General features: G+C 46.5%; 1 protein-coding gene across 6 annotated transcripts in view; it reads left to right on the top strand.

The window, feature by feature from the left end:
• The window catches only part of TTC39A (tetratricopeptide repeat domain 39A), a 54,223-nt gene extending 37,929 nt beyond the window's left edge, over positions 1–16,294 (top strand). For 3 of the 6 annotated variants that reach the window (XM_075998290.1, XM_012776219.2, XM_012776217.3), the window contains exons 10-18: positions 335–402; positions 484–543; positions 676–837; positions 6,065–6,156; positions 7,739–7,859; positions 11,563–11,674; positions 12,060–12,174; positions 13,529–13,645; positions 14,453–15,504. In XM_075998290.1, coding sequence (XP_075854405.1) covers positions 335–402; positions 484–543; positions 676–837; positions 6,065–6,156; positions 7,739–7,859; positions 11,563–11,674; positions 12,060–12,174; positions 13,529–13,645; positions 14,453–14,576 — 971 coding nt within the window. In that variant the 3' untranslated portion in view covers positions 14,577–15,504. Of the gene's footprint in view, positions 1–334; positions 403–483; positions 544–675; positions 838–5,332; positions 5,522–6,064; positions 6,157–7,738; positions 7,860–11,562; positions 11,675–12,059; positions 12,175–13,528; positions 13,646–14,452; positions 15,505–16,110 lie in introns of those variants that run through there. The other 3 variants (XM_012776218.2, XM_012776220.3, XM_012776221.2) reach the window with 3 other exon arrangements.
• The last annotated feature ends 9,247 nt before the right edge of the window (positions 16,295–25,541 follow it).

Genomic DNA, 25,541 nt, shown 5'->3' with positions numbered 1-25,541 from the left:
CAGTGTGACTGGGTTCCAGCCTCAGTGTTCTCATCTGTGAAATGGGCATGGTTGTGCCCACCTTGTAGAGGGTATGATGACGCTGTGGGCAGCCCCTTGTGGTTCTGGGCACAGCCTTGGCACACATATGCTCCTGGTTATTGAGCCCTGTGATGTGCCAGGGATGCTATCTGCACTACCTTATTTAATCTTCACATCAGCCCGGGGATAGGAAGAATTATTATCCCCATTTCACAGAGGGGGAGATAGAGACCCCAGGAATCCCTTGGGAGGTTGCTGGATCACAGGAGCCAATGGAGGTGACTTGTTATGTCTCCCCCCACCCCACTTCAAGGTACTGGGAATGTCAACATTGAGGAGGCAGAGAAGCTCCTGAAGCCCTACTTGAATCGATACCCTAAGGTGAGCCCCACCCTCTGCCTGGCACCCCCAGCCCATGAGCACCCTGCAGACCCACAGGGACCCACATGCGTGTCATTGCAGGGCGCCATCTTCCTATTCTTTGCGGGGCGGATTGAAGTCATTAAAGGCAATGTTGACGCAGTGAGTGATGGGCTGGATCACCACGCACTGGAGGCGGCCGGGGCCACTGTGCAGTTGGGAGGGCGTGGAGGGTCTGGAGGGTGGGGTGGGGCCGGGTGGGCACCCACCAGGCTGACCAGCAGCTGCCTGCAGGCCATCCGGCGGTTCGAGGAATGCTGTGAGGCCCAGCAGCACTGGAAGCAGTTCCACCACATGTGCTACTGGGAGCTGATGTGGTGCTTCACCTACAAGGGCCAGTGGAAGATGGCCTACTTCTACGCCGACCTGCTCAGCAAGGAGAACTCCTGGTCCAAGGTGGGCACTGGGAGACCAGGGCTGGCCAGGCTGGCCTTGAGCCCCTGGACCGAGGGCCAGCTGAACACAGATGTGTCAGCTAGAATCTAAACAGAACCACAAATTCTAATAGGACTGGAAGGAACTAAAGACCACAGGAGCAGAGAAACTTTAGAACTACAATCATATCAGTCGAGACTTTTAGTCACAAGGGATGGAAACGTGGCTCAGACGCACTGTCTGATAGAACTGTCTGCTGTGGTGGAAATGTTCTATTTCTGGACCACATTCACTTGGAATGTGCCTGGTACAACTGGGAACCTGAATGTTTTAAATTTTATTTAATTTTGATGAATTAAACTTTAGCCACGTGGGGCTAGTGGCTAGCACTTGGACTGTGCAGATCTAAAAGACAAGAGGCTCGCTGGCTCACAGAGCTGAAAATTCTGAGCACATCTGACTTTAGGAAGGGCTGGGTCCAGGAATTCAAATTCCACCTTGTGCAGGCAGATTTGCTCCATATGACAGGCAGGGTGGCTGTGGGCCACCTCTAACTCACTTTTTCCTCTCAGTTTCAGAGTCCCACAGTTGAGCCTCATTGGTGTGGCTTAAGGCACATGTTAATGCCTGAGAGAGGGGACTCCTCATGGACTTAGAGTAGGGAGGGGTGGTCCCTCAAAGGAAAAATGAGGTGACGTACCCAGAAGTAGTGTGTATGGGGGGCAATAAAGAGATGCCATGTCGGCAAAACAAACAAAACAGATGCCTGCCCACCACAGATAACATTATCATGGTCAGTGTTGAAATAAGTATTAACCTTTATCATCATAGTAATGATAGCACAGAAATCTGAACCAAAAGTCTTAGACACACCCAGCTCAGAGAGCATCTAATCTGGTATTTGCAAACAGCATCACTTGCCCACAGCAGACATCGCTAATCGATCCTGGCACTCTGCTGTGAGCCTGCTGTGACTTAGAGGCCTTCTCTGTAGAGCGCTCCGGGCAGCCGTTAGCACTGGCCTACACTGGCACATGTCAGTAGACCTGCTTGTCACCTGCGTCTAGTCTCACTGAAGAAGGAAATCCTTCTTCAGTGCTCCTCCCTGGGGCCAGGTGGCTGGGAATTCTCTGGGTCTGGGCGGGGGGAGGGCTTGGGGAGGGGCAGGCTTCCACTGGGCCCTCACCTCGAGTCTCCACACCACACCCAGTGAGGTGGGAAGAAGCTACGTCTCCCTTGGGCACATGAGGGCCATTGAAGCTAAGAGAGAGTATGTGACTTTCCTGGCCCACATAGCTGTTGGTGACAGACACTGGATTCGAGGACAGTTCTGTGTGACTCAGAGAGGCCTCTGCTTTCCCCTTGCTCCTCTGGTCCTCCCGCGCGGAGGCCAGGTTTGCCCTGAGCCCACCCTGCTGTTGAATGTGCTTCCTCAGGCCTGGCCCCCTCCATTCCTCACCTCCTCCCGCTCCCAACAAGAACAAAGCCCCAGGGAGCCTTTTTGAACTCAAGTGACTCTGGAAGCCTTCCTGTGGAGTGAGGCAGGCAGCTGGGTCTGCCCACACAGGGAAGGGGAGGCCTGGGGTGGCCACACAGCTGCTGTGAGGAGCAGAGGGAGGGCCAGGCCCCCCAGGTGTCAGGAAGTCTGGCTGAGCCCCAGCTCAGTCCCCAGATCACTGACTTTGGGTGGTTGGTCCCCCTCTCTCTGCAACACTCTCTTCAAAAGGACTTGCTGGCCGGGCGCGGTGGCTCACGCCTGTAATCCTAGCACTTTGGGAGGCCGAGGCGGGCGGATTGCTCAAGGTCAGGAGTTCAAAACCAGCCTGAGCGAGACCCCGTCTCTACCAAAAATAGAAATAAATTAATTGACCAACTAAAAAAATATATATATATACAAAAAATTAGCCGGGCATGGTGGCGCATGCCTGTAGTCCCAGCTACTCGGGAGGCTGAGGCAGTAGGATCGCTGAGCCCAGGAGTTTGAGGTTGCTGTGAGCCAGGCTGACGCCACAGCACTCACTCTAGCCTGGGCAACAAAGTGAGACTCTGTCTCAAAAAAAAAAAAAAAAAAAAAAAAGGACTTGCTGTGAAAAATGGGGATTGTAACACCCCAAGTTCCAGGGCCTCATCCATTCCTAATCTCCAGCACTTAGCTACCACAGAGTCTACCAACTGCCTGTCCTAAGGACCTGGCCTCTGGCCATGCAATATGCACTAGCCCCCCTGCGCAGCAGCCCACTCTGGTCTGGACCCTTCAAGGTCAACCTGTGGAGGCTTCAAGTTTCCCCCAGTGCTGCAGCCTGGAGGCTAAGATGGCCAGAAGCTAGGTGATGACAGTGTCATGCTCAGGACTATGAGGAGGGAATCCCAGGTTGCTCAGAGGCAGCCCTGGGCAACCTGGCCAAGAGGACAAGGAAGGTTTCTGGAACAAGAGACCTCTGAGCAGAGTCTTAAAGGATGAGGAATTAGGGTGGCAGAGCAGAGGAAGCAAGAGGACACTCTAAGCCTGTACAACAGCAGGAGCAAAGGCTCGGAAGCCAGGGTGCCGCCAGGTGGTTCTGTACAGTGGGTGAAGGGTTTGTGCTGTGGGAGTGCAGGGCGCCTGGATCAGGGGAGACAGCTGCCGTCTGCCATCAGCGTGGCCCCATAACATCCCTGGGGAGCTTGGATGTCCACAGGGCTGAGTCACTGCATCCAGCCTAACTCCTGGTGGCACAATGAGGGTGAGCTTTCTGTGGGGTGTGGGGTGAGGCTCATGGAGGAATGAGCTGGGGAATGTGCCTGGCTGGGAAGTGACAGTCGCATTCCAGGCAAAGGCCTGGGGTAGAGTTGCAGGAATGAGCTGGAGGAAGTGGCAGAAGATGAGCCAGAAGAGGAGTTTAGGGCAGGTTGTGGGGGGCGTGGATGGTTGTTTGGGCTTTATTCTAACAGTAGGGGAGCCTTGAAGGCTTGGGGTTTAGATTTGTGCTTTGGAAATCCCACCTGCAATTTCTGGGCACCCAACATGTCAGGTCCTCTTCTAGGCCAGGAAATATAAGAGTGCACAGAGCAAAGAGCCATCTAAAGGTTCCAGTCCTGGTGGAGAAAGAGACAAGGAACACACATGTTGATGTCCAGTATAATACGATGCCAGGTTCCAGTAAGTGCAGTAGGGACCAAGCAAGGCGAGGGGCAGAGAGTGGGGGGCTCTTTTGTCTGGGGTGGCCAGGCCTGGCAGAAGGCACCCAGGTGGAGTGAAGGAGCAAGCATGTGGGTGGCCATCTGAAGGGGACGTTCAAGCAGAGGGAGCTGTGGGACACAGGGCTAGGCAGGACTGCATTTGATGTATTCTAGGGACAGCTGGAGGTCAGTGAGGCTGTAGTGATGCTATGCTGGCTGGCTGGAGGGAGCGATGTACGTGTGGGGCGGGGACTGTACACAGTCTGGTTTGGATTTTATCCTAAGTGCGATGCGATATCTCCAGTTTTCCAGAAGGCACTGATGTGATCTGACTTAAAAAGATCAGAGTGGTGAAGGTGTGGGAAATGGCTTGCAGTGGATGGGAGCGGGAGCAGGCAGATCCCAGACCTCCCCAGGGCAGTAGGCAGACGTCCCTGGTAGCCTGGAGCAGCTAGACGGTGTGGAGATGATGGTGGGGTGATCATGAAGAGAGTGTCAGGGGCAAGGCTAGTTAGTGGCATTCAGGAGCTAGACAGGAGGTAAAGCCACTAGGACTTGGTGCCTCCATGGCAGGGGCAGATGAGAGGGAGAGGGCAAGAGCGAGGCGACACCGACACCAGGAGGTTCAAGGTGGGATGGGGGGCTGGGCCCCTGAGTATTTGCTCATGGCATTCTCTCTGCCAAGAAACCCTTTCTTGCTTTCTTCAAATATGCCTTCCACTTGCCCTTTAATACTAGACTCAGGTGTCCCCTCCTCTGGAAGGCCTTTCCTGATCACCCCATATGGCTGGGCGTGGTGGCTCACACCTGTAATCCGAGCACTCTGGGAGGCCAAGGCAGGAGGATCGTTTGAGCTCAGGAGTTCGTGAGGAGCCACAGCAAGAGTGAGACCCTGTCTCTACTAAAAAAATAGAAATTAGCTGGACAACTAAAAATATATAGAAAAAATTAGCCAGGCATGGTGGTGCATGCCTGTAGTCCCAGCTGCTCGGGAGGCTGAGGCAGGAGGATTGCTTGAGCCCAGGAGGTTGAGGTTGCTGTGAGCTAGGCTGATGCCACGGCACTCTAGCCTGGGCAACAGAGACTCTGTCTCAAAAACAAAAAAGGGACGGGGAACAGGTTTCAGTGAGGGAGGCACTTCCCACCGTAGCCCACAAAGACCAGCTTCTCCTCGTGTTATAAAGGCCTGCGTGGGTGAGGCTGCCAGGTGGAGACCAGACTCCAGGATGTCCTGGTCCCTCTACTCCGCCACCCTCCCTCTTCTCTCAGCCTGGAGGCAGGAGCTGTGGTTCAGGGCTGGGCCACTGGAGGGCAGCACAGAGCCAGCTCCCCTCCGGGGCCGCCCGCGGAAGGGGCGTGGTGTCGGGGAAGGCGGGGCGGGGCCTGCTGCCGGCCGCACCTCACCCGTCAGGGCGGGTCGTGGGTCCAGTGGGCCAGGTCCTGCGGTCGACTCCCAGCTCTGCCCCTGTAGCTCTGGGGTCCCAGGGAGCGGACGTGGCGCCGTCTTTGGGATCGAGTGTGCCGGATGTGAGGTGCCTGGCACACAGTAAGACAGTTCTCCCCAGGAGGCCTGAGCCGAGCGAGCCCCAGGGCCCTGCTCATTCTTCCGGTCTCACCTCCTCTTTTATGCCGCGGGAGCTTCGTGCCGCTCCTCGGTGTCCCACCTACACAGCCCCTGCCCCTCCCTGGCTTTGCTCAGGCTGTGCCCCTTTCTGGGGCCTCTGTGACTTCCCGTGGGTCGTCAGGAGCCCACTCTGGAGCTCTTGCTTCCCGGGAGCCCGAGTGCTGTCCCTGGCCTGTCTCCATGCCAGCCTCGCGTGTCCTGCCCATCACTGGCCGCTTGAGTCTTTCTCTGCCCTGCTCCAAGGGGAGAGAGTGGCTGCTTTGACATGGCTTGTCCTGGATTTAACTCCCAGCTCGACTCCTCCGGTGGCATCAGCTTCCTCACCTCAGTTTCCCGCGGGGGGCCTGGGGCGGGCGGCGTGGGCTGCCGGCCTGGGCCAGTGAGGTCTGCGTGGGGCGTTGGTGCCGTGCTGGCGGCGGCTGGGGCAGGGCCGCTCACACCTGGCTGTTGCTCTGCCTCACACAGGCCACCTACATCTACATGAAGGCCGCCTACCTCAGCATGTTTGGGAAGGAGGACTACAAGCCTTTCGGGGATGACGAAGTGGAGTTATTTAGGTGGGTCCTACCATCACACTCCCATCACAGGCCTCCGCTGTGGACAGACCAGCCAGGCTCTGCCCACAGCCACCCTGACTCTGGGTGCCAGGGAGGGGGAGGGGGAGTGGTCATCTCCCCTGGCTCTGAGCTGCCTGCCCCTGCCCCAGGATTGCCCCATGTGCTCATCATCCCCTCCCATCACCACCCCATGCTGCTGCAGCTGCTGGTTAGAGCCCTTTGAATCTGTTCAGAGGTTTTCTTTCACAGAAGTGGTTTTGTCAACATCCTCTACCACTGAGTCTCTTTCATCTGTTCAGTGGGACAGATGTGAACTCTGAGGTCCGGAAAGGTCCTTCGTTCTGCTGAGTTAACCAGATTCACTCAGAGAAGCACAGCAGAGAGCCCAAGAGTTAGAATCAAACAGGCAGAATTAAACCAAGCCTCTACCATTTGCTTGCTATGTCACTTGGGAGAATTTCATCAACTGTAAAATAGGAATAACAACCTTCACCTTGCAAGGTTGTTTTGTGAATCAACTAGATAATATATTTAAAGAATCTGTCATAGGACCTGGAACTTAGTAAGCTGCTTGCCAAGTGGTGGCTGTTTTCATTCTTATCTGTACCACTGTGTTTACCTCCTGTAAAAGATTGCTAGAGCACATCAGCCTTGGCAGGCTGAGGATGGAGCCTAGAGCCTTCCTCCTGTCAAGGTGGGGTTGGCCCCAATTTGCAGACCTGGAAGTTGGTGTCATATGAGCTTCATAGGCTCCTGCTGTCACAGTAATAGGGCATTTATCACTTATGGAGTGCCTGCTACTACAGTGAACTCCATGTCCCCATCTCATATAACTCTTTAAGAAAGCCTTGTGAGGGAGGGTGGGTGTCATCTCTACTTTAAAGATGAGGAAATTGAGGACCAGAGAGGTTCCACAGTAAAAAAGCAGTTTGTGGGGACCTCACACCTACATTTAGCTATTTCCTGAGGCTAAATGACTCAGGCCTGAGGTCACAGCCACACCTGGTGACTGTGGCAGAAATCAGAGGAAGGTGGGATGGAGTTGGGTGGGTGAGGTCCCAGATGTGGAGGCTCACCTAGCTGCATTCCATATATTTTGCTTTGCCCTTGGAAACAGCTGAGAAGGCCACAGCTCACGAGGCAAGAGTTAATTAAGGGTTTGAGTTAATAAAGGGTGGATAGGTCCCACCCTTTCTCTGGGTATTGGTCTCCCCTATGAAAATGGGTTTAGACTTCCATAGGGCCCTCCCCAAAAATAGGGCCTGGGGGTGGAAGAGAGAAGTGGAAGTAGGAGGCAGAGCAGGCCTAGGGACATTTAGGTGCACTCTCACCTCTGCCAGCTGGTGTGGAAGAGCCCCTTGTCCAGCCACAGGAAGTGGCCAGGTCTTGAGCAGGGCCTGTGAAATAAGACCATAGACACAGGCTGTTTCAGGCCTATAAGGCTCTTTAGAGTCCAACACTCATCATACGGGTGGGGAAGCAGGCCCAGAGAAGGGCCAAGCAGAGGCTGGGTAGGATGGGGACTCTCAGTCCTCTCTTGCTTTTTCTTATCCTCTCCTTACCCTCCCCATCTCTTTTGCAGAGCTGTGCCAGGCCTGAAGCTCAAGATTGCTGGGAAATCTCTGCCCACAGAGAAGTTTGCCATCCGGAAGTCCAGACGCTACCTCTCCCCCAACCCTATCTCCTTGCCAGTCCCTGCTCTGGTGGGTAGGAAGGTCTGGACTGGGTCCTGCTCTCTGGTTTAGGATTGTGGGGATTAGTTGAGAGCCACTGAAGTGGATGAGGAGAAAGGCCTTCATGCCTTGGTCCTGGAGAGAATTTTACAATTTGCCTGGGCCCTGGGAAGGAGGAACACAGATGAGTCTGACTCAGCCCTTGCCCCTTAGAAAGTGATGGTCCAGGGCCATCATGGCTCACATCTGTAATTCTAGCATTTTAGGAGGCCAAGGTGGGAGGATCTCTTGAAGCCAGAAGTTTGAGACCAGCCTGAGCAACATAGCAAAACCCTGTCTCTAAAAAAAAAATTTAAAAATTAGCCAGAAGTGGTGGCCTATAGTTCCAGCTGCTTAGGAGGCTGAGGCAGGAGGATCGCTTGAGTTCAAGGCTGCAGTGAGCTATGATGGTGCCACTGTACTCTAGCAGCATAGGCCACGGAGTGAGACCCTGTCTCTAAAAAAGACAAAAAAAAGAAAGTGAAAGTGATGGTCCACTGAGTGTGGGGGTGGAGAAGAGACAGGTGAGCAAGTGCAGATACCAGGGGTTAGAAAGAGCAGCTCTCCTGGACAGGCCCATGCCCCTGTGCTCAGAAAGGGGTACCACCTGGCTGGCTGTGTTTCCAGCCATTCTGCTTCAGTGTTTATGAAGCAGATGATTATAACTGTTTCCTTCATGTGACCAACCTTTTCGTGTTATATTTGACTCTGAACTAATAGTAAGTAATAGCCAACATTGTTACTGGACACTTGCTATATTGCCTATTGCCTCATTTGGACCTTTCATCAACTCTCTGAGTAGGGCTAGTGGTATCTCCAGTTTACAGGTGGGGCTACTAAGGCCTCATAGATAAGCAGAAAGATTAAAATAATACAGTTCAGGGCCGGGCGCGGTGGCTCACGCCTGTAATCCTAGCACTCTGGGAGGCCGAGGCGGGCGGATTGCTCGAGGTCGGGAGTTCGAAACCAGCCTGAGCGAGACCCCGTCTCTACTAAAAATAGAAAGAAATTAATTGACCAACTAAAAATATATACACAAAATATTAGCCGGGCATGGTGGTGCATGCCTGTAGTCCCAGCTACTTGGGAGGCTGAGGCAGGAGGATCGCGGGAGGCTGAGGCAGGAGGATCGCTTGAGCCCAAGAGGAGTTTGAGGTTGCTGTGAGCTAGGCTGACGCCACGGCACTCACTCTAGCCAGGGCAACAAAAGTGAGACTCTGTCTCAAAAAATAATAATAATAATAATACAGTTCAGGTCACACAGCTAGTGAGTTGGAGAGTCAGAATTTGAACTCAGCAGTTTGGCTTCAGAACCCATATTCTGAGCCATTATGATGCTAAAATTTCATGCATGATTTGAGCAGGCATCAGATAACATTCCAGTTTGTTAAGAGTCCTTATTATTCAAATAATAAAGCAGCCAGAAAAGTAGAAGCTTTGCTTCGGAGACCTTTTTCTGGTCCTGGCTCTATTTTCTAATTGTGTAGCCTTACATAGATTCCCTTAATGCAAAATGGGTATAATAATATATACTTTTCCCATTTCATGGAACAGTTGTGAGAATCAACTGAGAAAATGTGTTAAATACTTTATAAATTGAAAAGTTCATATTTATATAGAATTTTATTTAGAGCTTATATCCTTAATATTTCTAAACAAATTTTAAAGTATTTTATTGTTTAAAACATACAGTATATTGGCCGGGTACGGTGGCTCATGCCTGTAATCCTAGCACTCTGGGAGGCCAAGGCAGGCAGATCACTCAAGGTCAGGAATTCGAAATCAGCCTGAGCAGGAGCGAGACCCCCGTCTCTACTAAAAATAGCAAGAAATTAATTGACCAACTAAAAATATATATAGAAAAAAATTAGCCAGGCATGGTGGTACATGCCTGTAGTCCCAGCTACTCAGGAAGTTGAGGCAGAAGGATTACCTGAGCCCAGGCGTTTGAGGTTGCTGTGAGCTAGGCTGACGCCATGTCACTCTACCCCGGGAAAAGAGTGAGACTCTGTCTCACAAAAAAATTTTTTTTTCTTTTGTAGAGATGAGAATCTTGCTGTTGTTCAGGTTAGTCTCAAACTCTTGGCCTTAGGCAATCCTCCCACCGCAATCTCCCACAGTGCTGGGATTATAGGTGTGAGCCACCACACCTGACCCTCAGTTTTGATTTCTAATATGATAAATATTGACAGATATAATTTACATAAACAAAAGCTTGTTTGCCTCTAGCCCAGGCAACAGAGTAAGACTCTGTCTCAAAAAACAAACAAACAAAAAATTAAAATATACAGTAAAGCTGTTACTACCAAATGGGAGAAGAGGATATTTTAAGAAGGGGAGGGAAGTAACTATACTAAAAATTTAGGGGAGAATTTCCCAAACTTTAATCTGCAAAATACTGTTTATGCATGAAGTGATTTATGTGATTAGTATATTTGGGAAAGACTGGCCTAAACAAAGTTTATATACTGTAGACTTTCTTGGAGCCTCTATATCCTAATTTGCATGGTGAGTCTCCAGGAAGCTGAAATATGAGGTTTTTTCCTACCTTGTTTGGCCACAGAACCCTTTTTTTAAAAACAAAAGATTTGCTAACTCAGGACCACAGAACAATTTGAGAAATACTGGTTTAAATTTAAATTTCCTTCCTAGAACATAATAACAAGAACCTCAACAATAATGTATTTCTAGAACTTTATACAAAGCACTTTCATATCCAATACGTGGTTTGATAGTTTAGGAAATGGTGATTTAACACATTAACTGCCATGTGAGTTATATTTAACTTATACTAGTTTTGAGCCCAGGGCCTTGTGAAGCAAAACCCTACAGTTGGCCTGTGAAATCTTGATGTTCTTATTGTTACAATTAATATTGGCAATTTAATTCTAAAAGCATGGAGTGCATTGCATATAACTCATGCACAGAAAACAATAAAAAATAATAAATTAGAAAGGATCATTTTGTTTTAATAAAACACGGTGGCCCCAGGGAAATTTTTTTTCTTTTCCATAGTGTGGCAGTCAATGTGTTAAGCTAACAGGGTTACTAAGAATGAAACTTTAGTTGAGTATTCTGAGCTTCCTGGCAGTCCAGACAAAAAAAGGAATCAGGATATGTTTTATGGTTTTCATGATGGTAAGTCTAAAAGAAATGGAATATGAGTTGTCATTTTTGAGCCCATTGTTTTGGGGAAATAGGAGAGAAGAGGACATAGTCTTAAACTGTGTTGTCCTGAAGTGCTTAAGTAAATTATGGTTCCTCCAATATGGTAGGAGGCCCTGCCAGCTGGAGACGGAGAAGAGCTTCCTGGAGAATGTGGGGCATGGCCTGGTCTTCAAAGGATGGAAAAGTTCGCACACAGAGATTAGGAAAAAGGGCATAATAGTACGTAGGGAAGCGAAGAGCAGAAAAGTAGCTGGAAAGTATTGGCAGCTCTGAACAGAACAGTGAGGACATTGATCCATGTGAAATCCTCACTGGGGTAAGGCAAGATCTCAGTAATAAGTGACGAGGCTCCATCTTAATCTCCTTGAGCTCATAGCTTTACACGCTGGGCTGAGACTTGTCATGGACAATTAGAGCCAGAAGGGCCTTTAGTAATCCTCTGATCTGAGCTGCCCATTTTCCAGGTGGGAAAACTGAGGCCCCACTGGGGAAGAAACCTAGGACTGACTTGCCCCCCTGCCCTCAGGAAATGATGTACATCTGGAATGGCTATGCTGTGATTGGGAAGCAGCCGGAACTCACAGATGGGATCCTTGAGATTATCACCAAAGCTGAAGAGATGCTGGAAAAAGGCCCAGGTGACTACATTCAGGCCCCAGAACTTGCCAGGCTAGGTCATGTCTTCACAGTTGAAGATTCCCTTTGCCAAAATATCCTTCCTCCCTTCTCTCCTGGTAACTGTTCTTTGTCTTTCTAGACTGAGCTCCAATGTCAGCTCTTCCAAGCAGCTGGCCCTTGTCCCATAGGTAGGGTCAAAGCCTCCTTTGGGCTCTCACAGCCCCTGGGCTTCCTTCAGTCATTGTCTCAGTGTCTGCCTTTCCTTCTCAGATGTGAGCCCCCTGAGAATAGGGACCAAGTCTGATTTACCTGTGTCCCCTGGGCTCAGCACAGAGTAGTGGCTCCGTGCATATTTGCTGCAGAAATGAGCAAGCCTGTCTTCTTCCCTCACATCCCTATTTTCAGAGAATGAATACTCAGTGGATGACGAGTGCTTGGTGAAACTGTTGAAAGGCCTGTGTCTGAAATACCTGGGCCGTGTCCAAGAGGCCGAGGAGAATTTCAGGATCATATCTGCCAAGTAAGTGCCTCTGTGGCTGCTCCTGCTGCGCCCAGGTCTCCTGGGTGGAATTGTCAGTGCTTCTCCATCCTCACGCCCACTGCAGTGGCTGACCTGTGCCAACCCCGGTCACCACACACGTACCTGTGTACTCTGTGCCAGGACCTGGGCTGGGCACAGCTAACTCAGACCGAGCCGCCCAGGGCCACCAAATTGCCTGACTACAGGAGCCCACCCATGTTGTTTCAAGTAAACAGTCCCCCCAGACTGTGTGCGTCAGCGACTCTGCCCTGCCTTTGGCAGTGCACGTGCCGCAGAAGGCTGGCTATGGGCGGCTCAACCTAGGATGACCAAGGCTGTGCTAGAGGAAGGCCGAGAGGACAGTAGGTGCCTTGAGGAGGGACCTAAACATAATGGGAGGTACCAGGAAAGGCTTTTCAGAGCCAACATTTAAATTGGGAAGTTTATCAAGCAGAGAAAGCAGGGAGTGGAGCAGGTACAGCACGTGCAAATGCCTGGACATAGGAAAGACTCCTGAGGTTGGGGTGATGGCGATTAGGCCCTTCCCTGCCTGTGCTGAAGATGAAATGAGGAGGGCTAGACTGAGAAGGGCCTTGTGTTTTGTTCACAAGGCCAAACTTTATCCCACAGATAGGAGACAACAAGGAAGGAGGAGACCAGGTAGGGCAGACTTGGGGTTTTTTTGTATTTTTTTTGGTACAGGGTCTTGCTCTGTTCCCCAGCCTGAAGTGCAATGGTGTGATCATAGCTCACTGTAACCTCAAATTCCTGAGCTCCAATGATCCTCCTGCCTCAGCTTCCTGAGTAGCTGGGACCACAGGTGTGCACCACCATGCCCAGCTAATTTTTATTTTTTTAATTTTTTTGTGGAGACGGGGTCTTGTTATGTTGCCCAAGATAGTCTTGAACTCCTGGGCTCAAATGGTCTTCCCACCTCTGCCTCCCAAAGTGCTGGGATCACAGGTGTGAGCCACTGTGTCGACCAGACATGGGTTTTAAAAAGATGTCTCCGAGGGAGCATGGAGGGCAGGTCAGAAAGGGGCCAGATCAGAGAAAGATTTTCCAATTTAATAAACCATTCAACATGGAGAAAAGCAGGGTTGGGGCTTAGGCGAGGGTGGGCTAAGGACATGACAGGAACCATATAGGCTGTCAGGGAATTGGGGCCCAGGATACAAGACTGGAAGATTCTTCCATGGATCCCAGCCTTTCTAGTGCTAGGTAGTAGGAACCTTTCAAAATTGAAATTCAGATCAGGAAATCCTCACATGAAGTTTGGGGAAGGCTCAGGAAGAGGAACTGAAGGATGTCTCAAGGGCAAAGCCTGTGACCCATGTCCTCCTCTGTTCTGCAGTGAAAAGAAGATTAAATATGACCACTACTTGATCCCAAATGCCCTGCTGGAGCTGGCCCTGCTGTTTATGGAGCAAGGCAGAAATGAAGAGGCCATCAAACTCCTGGAATCTGCCAAGTAAGGCTTGGGGAGCCTCAATCTGTCCTTTGCTCCTCTGAGCTCAGCTCAGGACAGAAGCCCAAGCAGCAGTGAGTGGCAAGGGCAGTATGGCTGTGCAGAGAGTGGACCTGCATCCTTGGGAACTTGGTTATCACCTGGCATAGGAAGTCTTCCTCTTCATTTACAAATGAGCAATTAGAATCCCAGAGGCAGGAAGTGATTTGCCCAGGGTCACGTCACAAAGGAGCTGCACTGCTGGTTTTAGGACCCAGGTCTCCTGCCTCCTAGTCCAGAAATCTATCTCCCAAAACTACCCCTTCAAACGTAGGTACTCAACAGGACCAAGAGTGGTATCAGTGGGCATCATACCAGGGGTGAGGGGCTATAAACCCTTTCCCTTAAGGTTAATCTTCCCATTGGGTGGGGCTTAACTTTTTTTTTTTGAGACGGTATTACTCTGTTGCCCAGGCTAGAGTGCATTGGTGTCACTGTAGCTCACAGAAACCCCAAACTCCTGGGCTCAAGCAATTCTCCTGCATCAGCCTCCTGAGTAGCTGGGACTACAGCCATATACCACCACTCCCAGCTAATTTTGAAAATTTAAAAAAAAATAAATCAGGTCTTGCTATATTACCTAGGCTGGTCTTGAGTTCTTGGCCTCAAGCAATCCTCCCAAAGTGCTGTGATTACAGGCGTGAGTCACCATGCCAGGCCACTCAACTCTTTTTGGATATGGCAGAGGGTGGGGCTCACACTGCTCAAACTGAAGAAAAGGACTTGTGGGAGCAAGCAGCCTCACATCTCTGATTCTCTGCTCACTTCCAGGCAAAACTACAAGAATTATTCCATGGAGTCAAGGACACATTTTCGAATCCAGGCAGCCACACTCCAAGCCAAATCTTCCCTGGAGAATGGCAATAGATCCGTGGTCTCATCAGTGTCCTTGTAGCTTTGTGCGGCATCCCAGGCTGGAAGACAAACTGAGACAGCTGGACAGAGCTACTGGAAACATTTCAAAAGATCCTCTCCCCCTGTCCTGCCCTGCCTTTGGGGTCCACCGGTGCTCCCGTGGGATGGCACAACATGGATACCCATGCAGAAGCCAAGCCGGCATTTTCACCAGTGTGGCCAAGGGCCTTTGCCAAGGGCAGAGCAGGTGGAGCCCTCTGCCTGCCCTATCACACATACGGGTACTTGTTTTTCACTGTGATGTTTAAGAGAATGTATGAACAGTTTACATTTTCCTTAGAAATACATTGATGGGATCATAGTTGGCTTAAAAAAAAAAAAAAAAAAAACCACACAAACCAACCACCTGTAAATCTTTGTTTTCACCCTTCACAATCTGGAGATAAATCTCTTCATAGGAAGCCAAAGGGCAAATTGCTTTTCAAACTTCAGCAAATTCCCAGCTTCTGGGACTGGAAAGACCTTCCTTTCAGAGGACCTGGGCAATGCTCAGGAGAGTCTGAGCCTCAGGCTTTGATGCTTCTAGGGGTTGGGCACCAAGCATGCACACAGACACCCACCACCATACTTCTCACACTTCATTTCACACCCTTTATAACTTCCCAATTTAAAATCAAGCATGTGTGAGATAAAACTTGAGCCTATCTGTAGAAAAATCAGTCTCCACCAGTAGGGACTGAAGATGCCAAGGCCTGATGGAGGAGCCATGTGGCCCTTTCTGTGCCAAAGCCTGGCACTGGGGGGAGGGGGCAAAGGGGAGGTTCTCAGAAACCAGTCTGCGTCCTTGTTGTACGCCAAACTGAAACCAATGGGAATAATTTATGGAACATAAAAATCCTCTGTACTTTGCTCTAAGGTACATTCATTTACTGACAGCATTTTTCTTAGAAATAGAATGGTTATTCTTGGCCTGTTGTATATGTGTTAGATTTTTCAGTTAAGAGAAAGGAGATATTTAAATTATAAAATTTATACACTTAAGAGATCATGCAACATTTATTTCAGTAAAATATGTGTTGCTTGAATTCTTAGGAAAGGCAAAAAGTCTTGATCAGAAGCCACATGGCCCATGTATGTTTCATTTAGACAACAAAATGTTTTAAACATATTTGAGGCTGGTTGCAGTGGCTCACGCCTATAAATAATCCCAGCACGTTGGGAGGCCGAGTGGGAGTGGAGTTCAAGGTTGCATTGAGCTGTGATAGCACCACTGGGTGACAGAGCAAAACCCTGTCTCAAAAATAAACATTTTTGAATCAGTTACCAATATTTACAAAAGGGGAGATTTCACAAATGAATCTGGTCTCTGGCTTCTAATTAAAAACACACAAACAAAAAAACGTGGCCAACATTTAGCCTCATTCCCACAAGACAACAATCAGCTGGAGCTAAGTAGAATCTAAACACTTATATTACCTTAAAAGCACATGAATTTGCAACATCTGAGACTGTTAAAGTGACAATGCAAGTTCTGGGACCAAAATCAAGTTTTACCATTCACATTCTAATTTCAGCACACTTCAACTTAACCATTTGCCTGGAAGCAAAATCAGGTACACAGTAAAAAATATACATCTGTGAAAACGCGGCTCCCCAAATGGATGAATGCAATGTCTAGAAGAGATAAACTACAGTCAACTTTTCCAGTCTTCCAGCATTGCTGTATTCAGCAAACACGAGCATCTGCCAGGGCCCGGGTAAACATATTAAAATATAGTCAACCCTAGGAGTGATACTGAATGAAGTCGTGGGTTTTAGGCAAAACATATTCTCATTAGGAAAAAGAAGCAAAAAACCCTCATCCAAGATCATCTTTTGAACTGAGTACTGTCACAGTAGAAATGCTATGAAATAAATCGCTCTCATTTTGTCAGAGCTAGACAAAAAAAAAAAAGACAAAAACCAAAAAATGCTCTCCATAGAAAATGATTGCTTTACAAGCTCTCTGTTTTCCAAAGCCTGGATTCTGAGTAAGACAAGGTGAGGAGGCGATTAGAAACAGGCTGTGGAAGGAGGGTGGGCTTTTGTGGCTTCCCCACACGTTAGGATGCTGCCTGCTGCTGTATCAAAGCAGCATAGAACACAGGATGTTACTAAACATGTAATTTGAAAATTTTCAGTTTACAAAAGACTTCCTTCATTACAACATTCATTTCAGGTGCTTCTGCTTTCCACCTGCAACTTCTGAGATTATCTATCAAAAACATTTATGTCAAGAAGAGTAAAAAACATTGAGTTTCTAACACCAACATATCCTATGCAGGGAGCTTTGAAAGTGAAAATTCCATCATGGGTGTCTTGAGTTATTTCTGGTCATTGCTTCTTTAATAGTGCAGAACTTCCCAGCACATCTGCCCTGGAGAGGCAGCTGACCAGGTGGACAGTTTTGGCCTGGAAATATGGAGACCTGAATTCTAGTCCTGACTTTGCTACTGATTTTCAGGTTGACCTTGAGCAAGTCACAGATCCTCTAAAAATTAGCAGTTTGGACTGTATTAAGGCTCTTTCCTGTTCTCTACAGTTTCTGTTTCTGGGTTTTCATCTTCAAAATGAGGCAACAGATATACCTCCCTACCTTTCTGTCAAAGCCTTGTGTCCCCAAGCAGTCCAGCCAAAAATAATAGGCTTCCTTAAACAGGGGCTCTACAGTGTCCTGGACACCCAGAGAGCAAGTAATTCTCATTTAGACAAAGTGTAAATCCTGTACCACACAAACTCAGTTGTTAGGGAAGTAGCAAGAGTGTAACATAATCAGAACAGACCCTGGGCAATGGGCAGTCTACCTCAGCCTCTCACTGGTTACAGGCCCTCAGACTGGCAGGGAGCCTTCTAGTAGCATGTGGGTCCCTATCAGCTCTCCCATATGTTGGCAGGTTTCCCTATTACTTATCTCTTGAGTCAGAATGGGAGAGTTTCCAAGGCAGTTATCGTCATTCACAGCAAAAAGCCATGACCTGCTATCAAAGCCAGGACCCTAAAAGGCCAACATCTACCCAAGATTTGGCTGCAGTCCAGCTGGGAGATTCCAGCAACTGAAGAATGGCACTAGGTTTTCAGAAAGCCCAAGCCTGCTCAGTGCTAGAAACATTCAACAAGGTAATCAAATCCAGGCAGTTTTCTCTGAAGTTACTCCCAAGTTCATTTCTTATAAGATGATTGGGAGTTGGTAATAGTCTTTTTCGTGTTTGCTTCCAATTTAAAGCCTAACAGGGTCCTTTTACAACAACTATTTCCTTGTGTTCTTAGTTTCATCACACTAATTCAGTAATAAATGAGTTGTCTGGATTCCAAAATCCAAGCAGCAAATAGGAACTTCTTATGCTCACCCCAGATGTATCTTTCCAAAGTGCCTTTCCACTTGGGTTAGCATAGCTCCTTTGAAAGCTAGAGCAAAGTTTGTTACTGACCAGTAGGGTAAGTCCACAAATGAGAAACCTCATGTAGGGGCTTGAAAAATCCATTTCTAAAGCAATCTATGGCTGCTTCCACTGTATAAAGTCAACTGTTAAGTGACAAAATGTGAATAGAGCCCTGTGGGGAAGCACATAATTAATTACTGAGGGTTTGCTAAAAGTTGACATTTAAGTTTAATCAGAGACATTACAGCTAATACCTCACAAGTGACAATTGGTTTTTTTCTTTGCCTTAACACTTCCGAACATTAGACACCATATTCTCTGGGAAGAATAAAAGCGAATATTAAGTGCTCACTATCAACCAGTTGATAGTCTAAGCACTTTACATTTATGTAATCCTCTCAACTACCCTGTGAAATAGGGACTATTGTTGCCATTGTACAGATGAGAAAACTGAGACAAAGTTTAAATAATTTAGGCAAGTTCAGCCATTTTGCAGTAGAAAGATTTGGAGTCACGCAGCTGAATTCTAAAGCCCATGCTTTGCTACACTGCTGGTCAAATCGTAAAATTCACTTTAAAGTTGGACCTGACTTATACTGGCTCTTGGGCCACTGTTAAGGATGGAAGCAATACTGGCTAATAACCACTGGAAATCCTTGGCTGGGAACACATGGAGCATGTTTGTGTGGCATGGTTCTGACTTGGAAAAAGCCAAAAGAACAAACCCTTCAGCAACAGCACTTGCTCATAAAATCACTGAGGGATGATGGAACAAAGGGCATGATCTAAACCCCTACTTGGATAGGAATAGTTCAGTCAACTACCCTAAGTATAAAACTGAAGGCCTGGACTGAGGTTTGAAGGGTAGCAAACCATATGCTAAAAAAGGCATTGTATGAGAAAATGAAAAGTGGAAACCTTAGCAAACTGGAAACATATGATGCTACAGGCAAAAATTTTTTTTAGTTTTAAGCACAAGTGCTTGGCTAAACATTATCATATACATGGGTCAAAGTGATCCATGGGCCAAAAATTTGTCCCTCCTGAGCTGGAGTTGATTTTATGGAGTTATCTCAGCAAAACAGGTTGTGAGCAAATTCATAGTATAAGAAAAGCCTGGTTTACTAAAAGTACCCAGGCTTATTTATTTTTTATGGACAAGGTTTTACTCTGTTGCCGAGGCTGGAGTGTAGTGCATAGCTCACCGCATCCTCCAACTCCGGGGCTCAAGCGATCCTCCTGCCTCAGCCTCCTGAGTAACTAGGACTACAGGCATGCGCCACCATGCTTGGCCACAAGTTTTAAGTTCTGTCAATTACATGGGGTAGTGGATAAAAATACTGTATGCAACTTAGTTAAACTAGTTCACCACTTCGAGAATCAGTTTACTCTCATGTAAAATGGGGCCTAATGCCAATTGCTTCACAGGGTTGCTGAGGATAAAAAGAAATCATGTAAATAAATAGCCTAGCAAAGCCCATAATATATAGTACTAAGAAGGTAAATTTATTGGCCCACATATGCCGCGCAAAGGCAGTAGTGTTTGGTGTGAAGGTGACTGAATCAGGGGCACTAGTGGGGCCACTAAGGCTTCATCTCTTGTGTTTATTTCTGTGCTAGATTTATTTCTTGAACTGGCTTCTCTGTGGGGCAGAGGTACACAACAGTTTAGGCCTCATGTCTGTATAGCTTCTGAACAGCAAAGCAAAGGGCTCCTTTCCCTAACTCCAGTATGAAAAACATAAGGTAAAGGACAGTTAGTCTAGCTTGGCTCTAATGTCCATCCTTTAAGCAAGTGGTTCTCAAAGTATGGTACCCAGATCAGTAGCATTAGCATCACCTGGTAACTTTTTAGAAATACAAATTCTCAAACCCCACCCAGACCTAAAAAGGGTGGGGCTGAGGCCCAGGAATCTGAGTTTTAACAATACCTGTAGATGAATCTAATGCACACTCAAGAACCACTGCCTTAGAATGGGAGAGATGTACTATAATTGGCCCATCTTTTGACATATGCTCACTGGGGGTTAACACTAAAAGGGGAGATGGGGTGCTAGGAAAACAAAAACACTGTAAATCCATTATGTCCTTTCTTTCAAAGGTTGATATGTAAGAAGTATTCCTTGCCACATTCCTAGGTAAAGAGAAGGATGAGGATAGGGGGTATAGTTTGCAGTAGTGATTAGAGAAAGGGTTATCAATATTAAGTATTATGTACTACACATAATTGTATGTGCTAGACTTTTATGACAGGCAGCCCACCCAGGGAAAGCTTTGCCTTTGCCCTTGTCACCCTCCAAAGTCATCTTTGTAAGATCCCTACTGGAAAAGTTCCTTAGGGTGGTAGTCCCTTTCCATCAGAAATATTTAAATTCCTTAGGACCTCTTTCCCCCCAATTTTCTCCATCCCTTCACTTGATATATATCTGTTGAGGAGCTACTGGCCTGCTCTCATGGAGCTTATTCAGATAGGGAAGGCAAAGGAGAAAACAGAATTAGAGGCATGAAGTAAATAGTCATGCACCATATAACGACATTTTGGCCAACAATGGACCACATACATGACGGTGGTCTCATAAGATTAAAGTGGAGCTGAAAAATTCCTATCACACAGTGACATCCTAACCGTGGTAAGGTTGTAGTGCAATGCATTACTCAAATGTTTATGGTGATGCTGGTATAAACCCACCTACTGTGCTGCCTGTCATATAAAAGTCTAGCACATACAATTATGTGTAGTACATAATACTTGATATTGATAATAAATAACTATGTTGCTGGTTTACTTACTAAACTATACTTTCTTAGAGTGTACTCCTACTTACATAAAGTTAACTGTAAAACAGCCTCAGACAGGTCCTTCAGGAGGTATTTCAGAAAAACTCAGTGTTATCATAGGAGATGACAACTCCATGTATTATTGCCTCTTAAGACCTTCTAGTGGGACATGATGTGGAAGTGGAAGACAGTGATTTGATGATCTTCACCCTGTGTAAGTCTAATGTATGTTTGTGCATTAAAAAAGTTTAAAAAGTAAAAAAAGGCCGGGCGTGGTGGCTCACGCCTGTAATCCTAGCACATTGGGAGGCCGAGGCGGGCGGATTGCTCAAGGTCAGGAGTTCGAAACCAGCCTGAGTGAGACCCCCGTCTCTATCAAAAATAGAAATAAATTAATTGACCAACTAAAAATATATATACAAAAAATTAGCCGGGCATGGTGGCGCATGCCTGTAGTCCCAGCTACTCAGGAGGCTGAGGCAGTAGGATCGCTGAGCCCTGGAGTTTGAGGTTGCTGTGAGCTAGGCTGACGCCACGGCACTCACTCTAGCCTGGGCAACAAAGTGAGACTCTGTCTCAAAAAAAAAAAAAAAAAAAAAAAACAGAAAAAAGCTTATAAAATAGGGATATAAAGAAAATATTTTTATACTGCTGTACAATGTTTGAGTTTTAAGCAGTTATTACAAGAGTTAAAGAAATCAGTTTATGAGGTTGGCGTGGTGGCTCACGCCTGTAATCCTAGCACTCTGGGAGGCTGAGGCAGGTGGATTGCTTGAGGTCAGGAGTTTGAAACCAGCCTGAGCAAGAGCGAGACGCCGTCTCTACTAAAAATAGAAAGAAATTAATTGGCCAACAAAAAAAAAATATATAGAAAAAATTAGCCGGGCATGGTGGCGCATGCCTGTAGTCCCAGCTACTCGGGAGGCTGAGGCAGGAGGATTGCTTGAGCCCAGGAGTTTGGGGTTGCTGTGAGCTAGTCTGACGCCACGGCACTCACTCTAGCCTGGGCAACAAAGCGAGACTCTGTCCCATAAAAAAAAAGAAAAAGAAATTAGTTTATGAAGTAAAAGTTACATAAATTAAGGTTAAGAAAAATATTTATAAAATAAATGCAGTATAGCTTAAGCGTACAGCATTTATAGTAGCGTGTAGTTATTTCCTGGGCCTTCACATTCATTCACTGACTCACCCAGAGCAGTTTCCTGTCCTACAGTCTCCACTCCATTAAGTACCCTATACAGGTGTACTGTTTTTCTTTTATATCATATTTTTACTCTACCTTTTCTATAATACACAGTATGTTATATTTAGATACACAAATACTTACCAGTGTGTTACAGTTGCCTACAGTATTTAGTATAGTAACATGCTGTACAGCTTTGTAGCCTAGGAGCAATAGGCCACACCATACAGCCTAGGCAAATAGTAGTAGGCTATACCGTCTAGGCTTTTGTAAGTACACTGTGATGTTCCCAATGATGAAATCACCGAAAGACATAGGACTGTAATGAGATGTATTTGGCAAAGACAGAAGATAAGAAACCAGCTATTGAACAATGTGAAGAGAGCTCCAGGGCAGAAAATGAAGTGCAAAAAGACTTGAGACAGGAGTCTGGCATTTTAAAAGACACAAAAAGATGGTCCATGATGTTAAATGATAGAATGAAACGAGAGGCAGAAAGCCAATGCGTCTCTTGAGTTTGGGTTTTATTCTCAACACAACGGGAAGCTTTTAAAGTTTAAGTAGGAAAATGACATCATCTAATTTATTCGCTTAAAATTATTTTAGCTGCTGTGTGAAAAATGGATTATATAGGGTTAAGCATGATAGCCTCCAGCACCAACTGCTTCTGGTTTGTCTGAACTGCTAATAAAAATACTGCATCTCCCCTTCACCAGCTACTAGACTTAGGGAAAAAAGAGAATGCCTTTAATATGCTAAGTGATAATCAAGCCCTAAGACTCAATGTGAGTTGGCATTTCTTGTTCTTTGCTCTTCACAGGAAATCAGAAACCCATTTTATCAAAATCCATACCCATGAACAGGATTTCTTACTTCAAAGATATTTTCAAAACCAGTAACTCGAAGTTTAAGAAATAGTCCCGAGAGCAGAACTTGCAGTAATGGCCCATCTGAAAATGATGTAGCACCTGTCTCACAACCAGAAAGAATGCGTATGAATTATTCTTCCTCAGGTCAAGATAACACTACAGGCTGGGCACGGTGGCTCACGCCTGTAATCCTAGCACTCTGGGAGGCCGAGGCGGTGGATTGCTCAAGGTCAGGAGTTCGAGACCAGCCTGAGCAAGAGTGAGACCCCGTCTCTATTATAAATAGAAAGAAATTAATTGGCTAAAATTAGCTGGGCATGGTGGTGCATGCCTGTAGTCCCAGCTACTCGGGAGGCTGAGGCAAGAGGATCGCTTGAGCCCAGGAGTTTGAGGTTGCTGTGAGCTAAATAGACGCCACGGCACTCTAGCCTGGGAAACAAAGTGAGACCCTGTCTCAAAAAAACAGATAACACTACAGTGACTGAGTTTAAGTATGGACCACACAAGACCCAATGTTATGGGAAAACAACCATCCTTCCCTACACATTGCACACTAAAATCATAGCTGTTAATTTATAATCAGTTCACTCACTTCAGCCCGTTTCAAACCTGAAGGATTGGCTTTAATTCTGGAATTGGCAGCATGTGGCCTATTCCTGCATCTTTTTGTATGAACAGTACTAGAAGCCAATCTCAGTGTCTTTCTGACAACTGAATCTAGGTTTCTCAATTTACACCATACCTAAAACTTGCTTTTGGATCTTAACTGACCACACCGGCTACTACGGTGGCCTCTGAAAGGAAAGTTGAGCCTTTTTTTTTCATAGCCAATCAAATCCTCTTCACAGGCATTCAGAATACACACTACAATGCTCAGACTTTTAGGGCAGACTTTTAGTTAGCTTCTTCAATTTTTTTTTCTTAGTGTCAAGAAATCTGGAAACTACAAGCACTAATGTTATAGAAGGGATTCAAAGCAAATAGGTGCTGCTCCTCTTTTTATCACAATCAGTTTCAGATGTCTAAAACCTGTACTTTATTGCTAATACTTTTTCTAAAAGAAGGGCAAACTTTCTGTGGAAAGCACTAAAAGATAACTGAATCAGGCTGGGCGCAGTGGCACACACATGTAATCCTAGCACTCTGGGAGGCCGAGGGGGGTGGATTGCTCAAGGTCAGGAGTTTGAAACCAGCCTGAGCAAGAGCAAGACCCTGTCTCTACTATAGAAAGAAATTAATTGGCCAACTAATATATATAGAAAAAGTTAGCCAGGCATGTTGGCGCATGCCTGTAGTCCCAGCTACTCGGGAGGCTGAGGCAGTAGGATTGCTTGAGCCCAGGAGTCTGAGGTTGCTGTGAGCTAGGCTGACGCCACAGCACTCACTCACTCTAGCCTGGGCAACAAAGTGAGATCCTGTCTTAAAAAAAAAAAAAAAGAAAAAAGATAACTGAATCTACCAAGTGAATAGCAATCCTTCTCAAGAAACAGAAATGTAAAGAAAGACAATATTTCCCAAAGTTTCTTTAAAAACCTTATGTGGGCTGAGCACCGTAGCTCACACATATAATCCCAGCACTTTGGGAGGCCAAGGTGGAAGGATCACTTGAGGCCAGAAGTTCAAGACCAGCCCAGGCAACATAGCAAGACCTCATCTATACCAAAACAACAAAAAACTCTCATGTGAAAAAATGACTTCAGTTAATATCAGATGCATATAGTTACTGTCCTAAGCCAGTACCAGTTGCTCAGTGTGATAAAGCAAACAATGTATACAATTAAAATGTGCAGATAAATCTCAAATCCCTTTTGTAAAATTTCACCAGTGCCTCTAATGAAAATTTTATGGGTCAGGAAATAGGTTGTAAAGGGTCTCATCTATTTTCTGTATCCATGCTAAAGAGCAAGGTAATAGCCAAAGGACAAATGGAAAAAGCAAAAGTCTGGATAATCTCACCTGGACAAGAGTTCTCTGATTAACCAACAAGTAGCCAATACTGCTATTTTTCATCTGATACTTAGGCAATTTTTTCAGGAAATAAAAAAATTGTGTAAGTATCAGATGTCATCTCTTAGTGGTTCCAACCTGCTAGTACATTGGAATCACTTAGAGAGCCTGTTAAAAATGATAGATTTCTCTTTCTACTTTCCCACTCTGATGCGATAGGGGTCTCCATTACTAATAAAGATCCAGAGCCCTAGACAATTGTGCTCTAGTTTTCCTGGTCTTTGAGAGCCACTCATTTACCAATTCCCTCACTGGTGGGGAAAATGTGGCTTAGAGAAACAAAAGGACTTGCCTGGAGTCACCATACAATTGACCTGGGATTAGAAAAAACTCAAGCTCTGGCTCCTAGTTCAGTACTGATTCCTCTTTCTCCTATTTCAGACTTTTGACATATACAGAAGTGAGAACAAAATTCTTTCACAGACTATTTTTGATACCACTCAGGAAAGCCACATCCTAAAGTAGGCCAAACAGTAATTATATTCAATGCAATGATGGAAATTTTTTGAGTTGGATAGTTTTACTATTATTAAGCGCTTAGGTTTTATGTACATCTTCAAGAGATAAATGGGTGGTTCCAATCTTTTAACTCATTCCTGAAAAGAAGAAGGAGATTCAAACTGCCTCTCATGACCAGGAAAGGCCTGAAAGTAGTGGAAACAAAATACCTCAAAAGCTAAATACGAAGACTGTGGCCAAAAGGTCAAATATTAAAAGGAATTCAGCTAAGCCTCACAAATGATTACTAT

This window comes from Microcebus murinus, chromosome 2, assembly GCF_040939455.1.
Source record: "Microcebus murinus isolate Inina chromosome 2, M.murinus_Inina_mat1.0, whole genome shotgun sequence".
In the NCBI taxonomy this organism is placed as follows: domain Eukaryota; kingdom Metazoa; phylum Chordata; class Mammalia; order Primates; family Cheirogaleidae; genus Microcebus; species Microcebus murinus.
The sequence above is the reverse complement of the archived record's forward strand: the minus strand, read 5'-3'. Positions and strand labels throughout refer to the sequence as shown.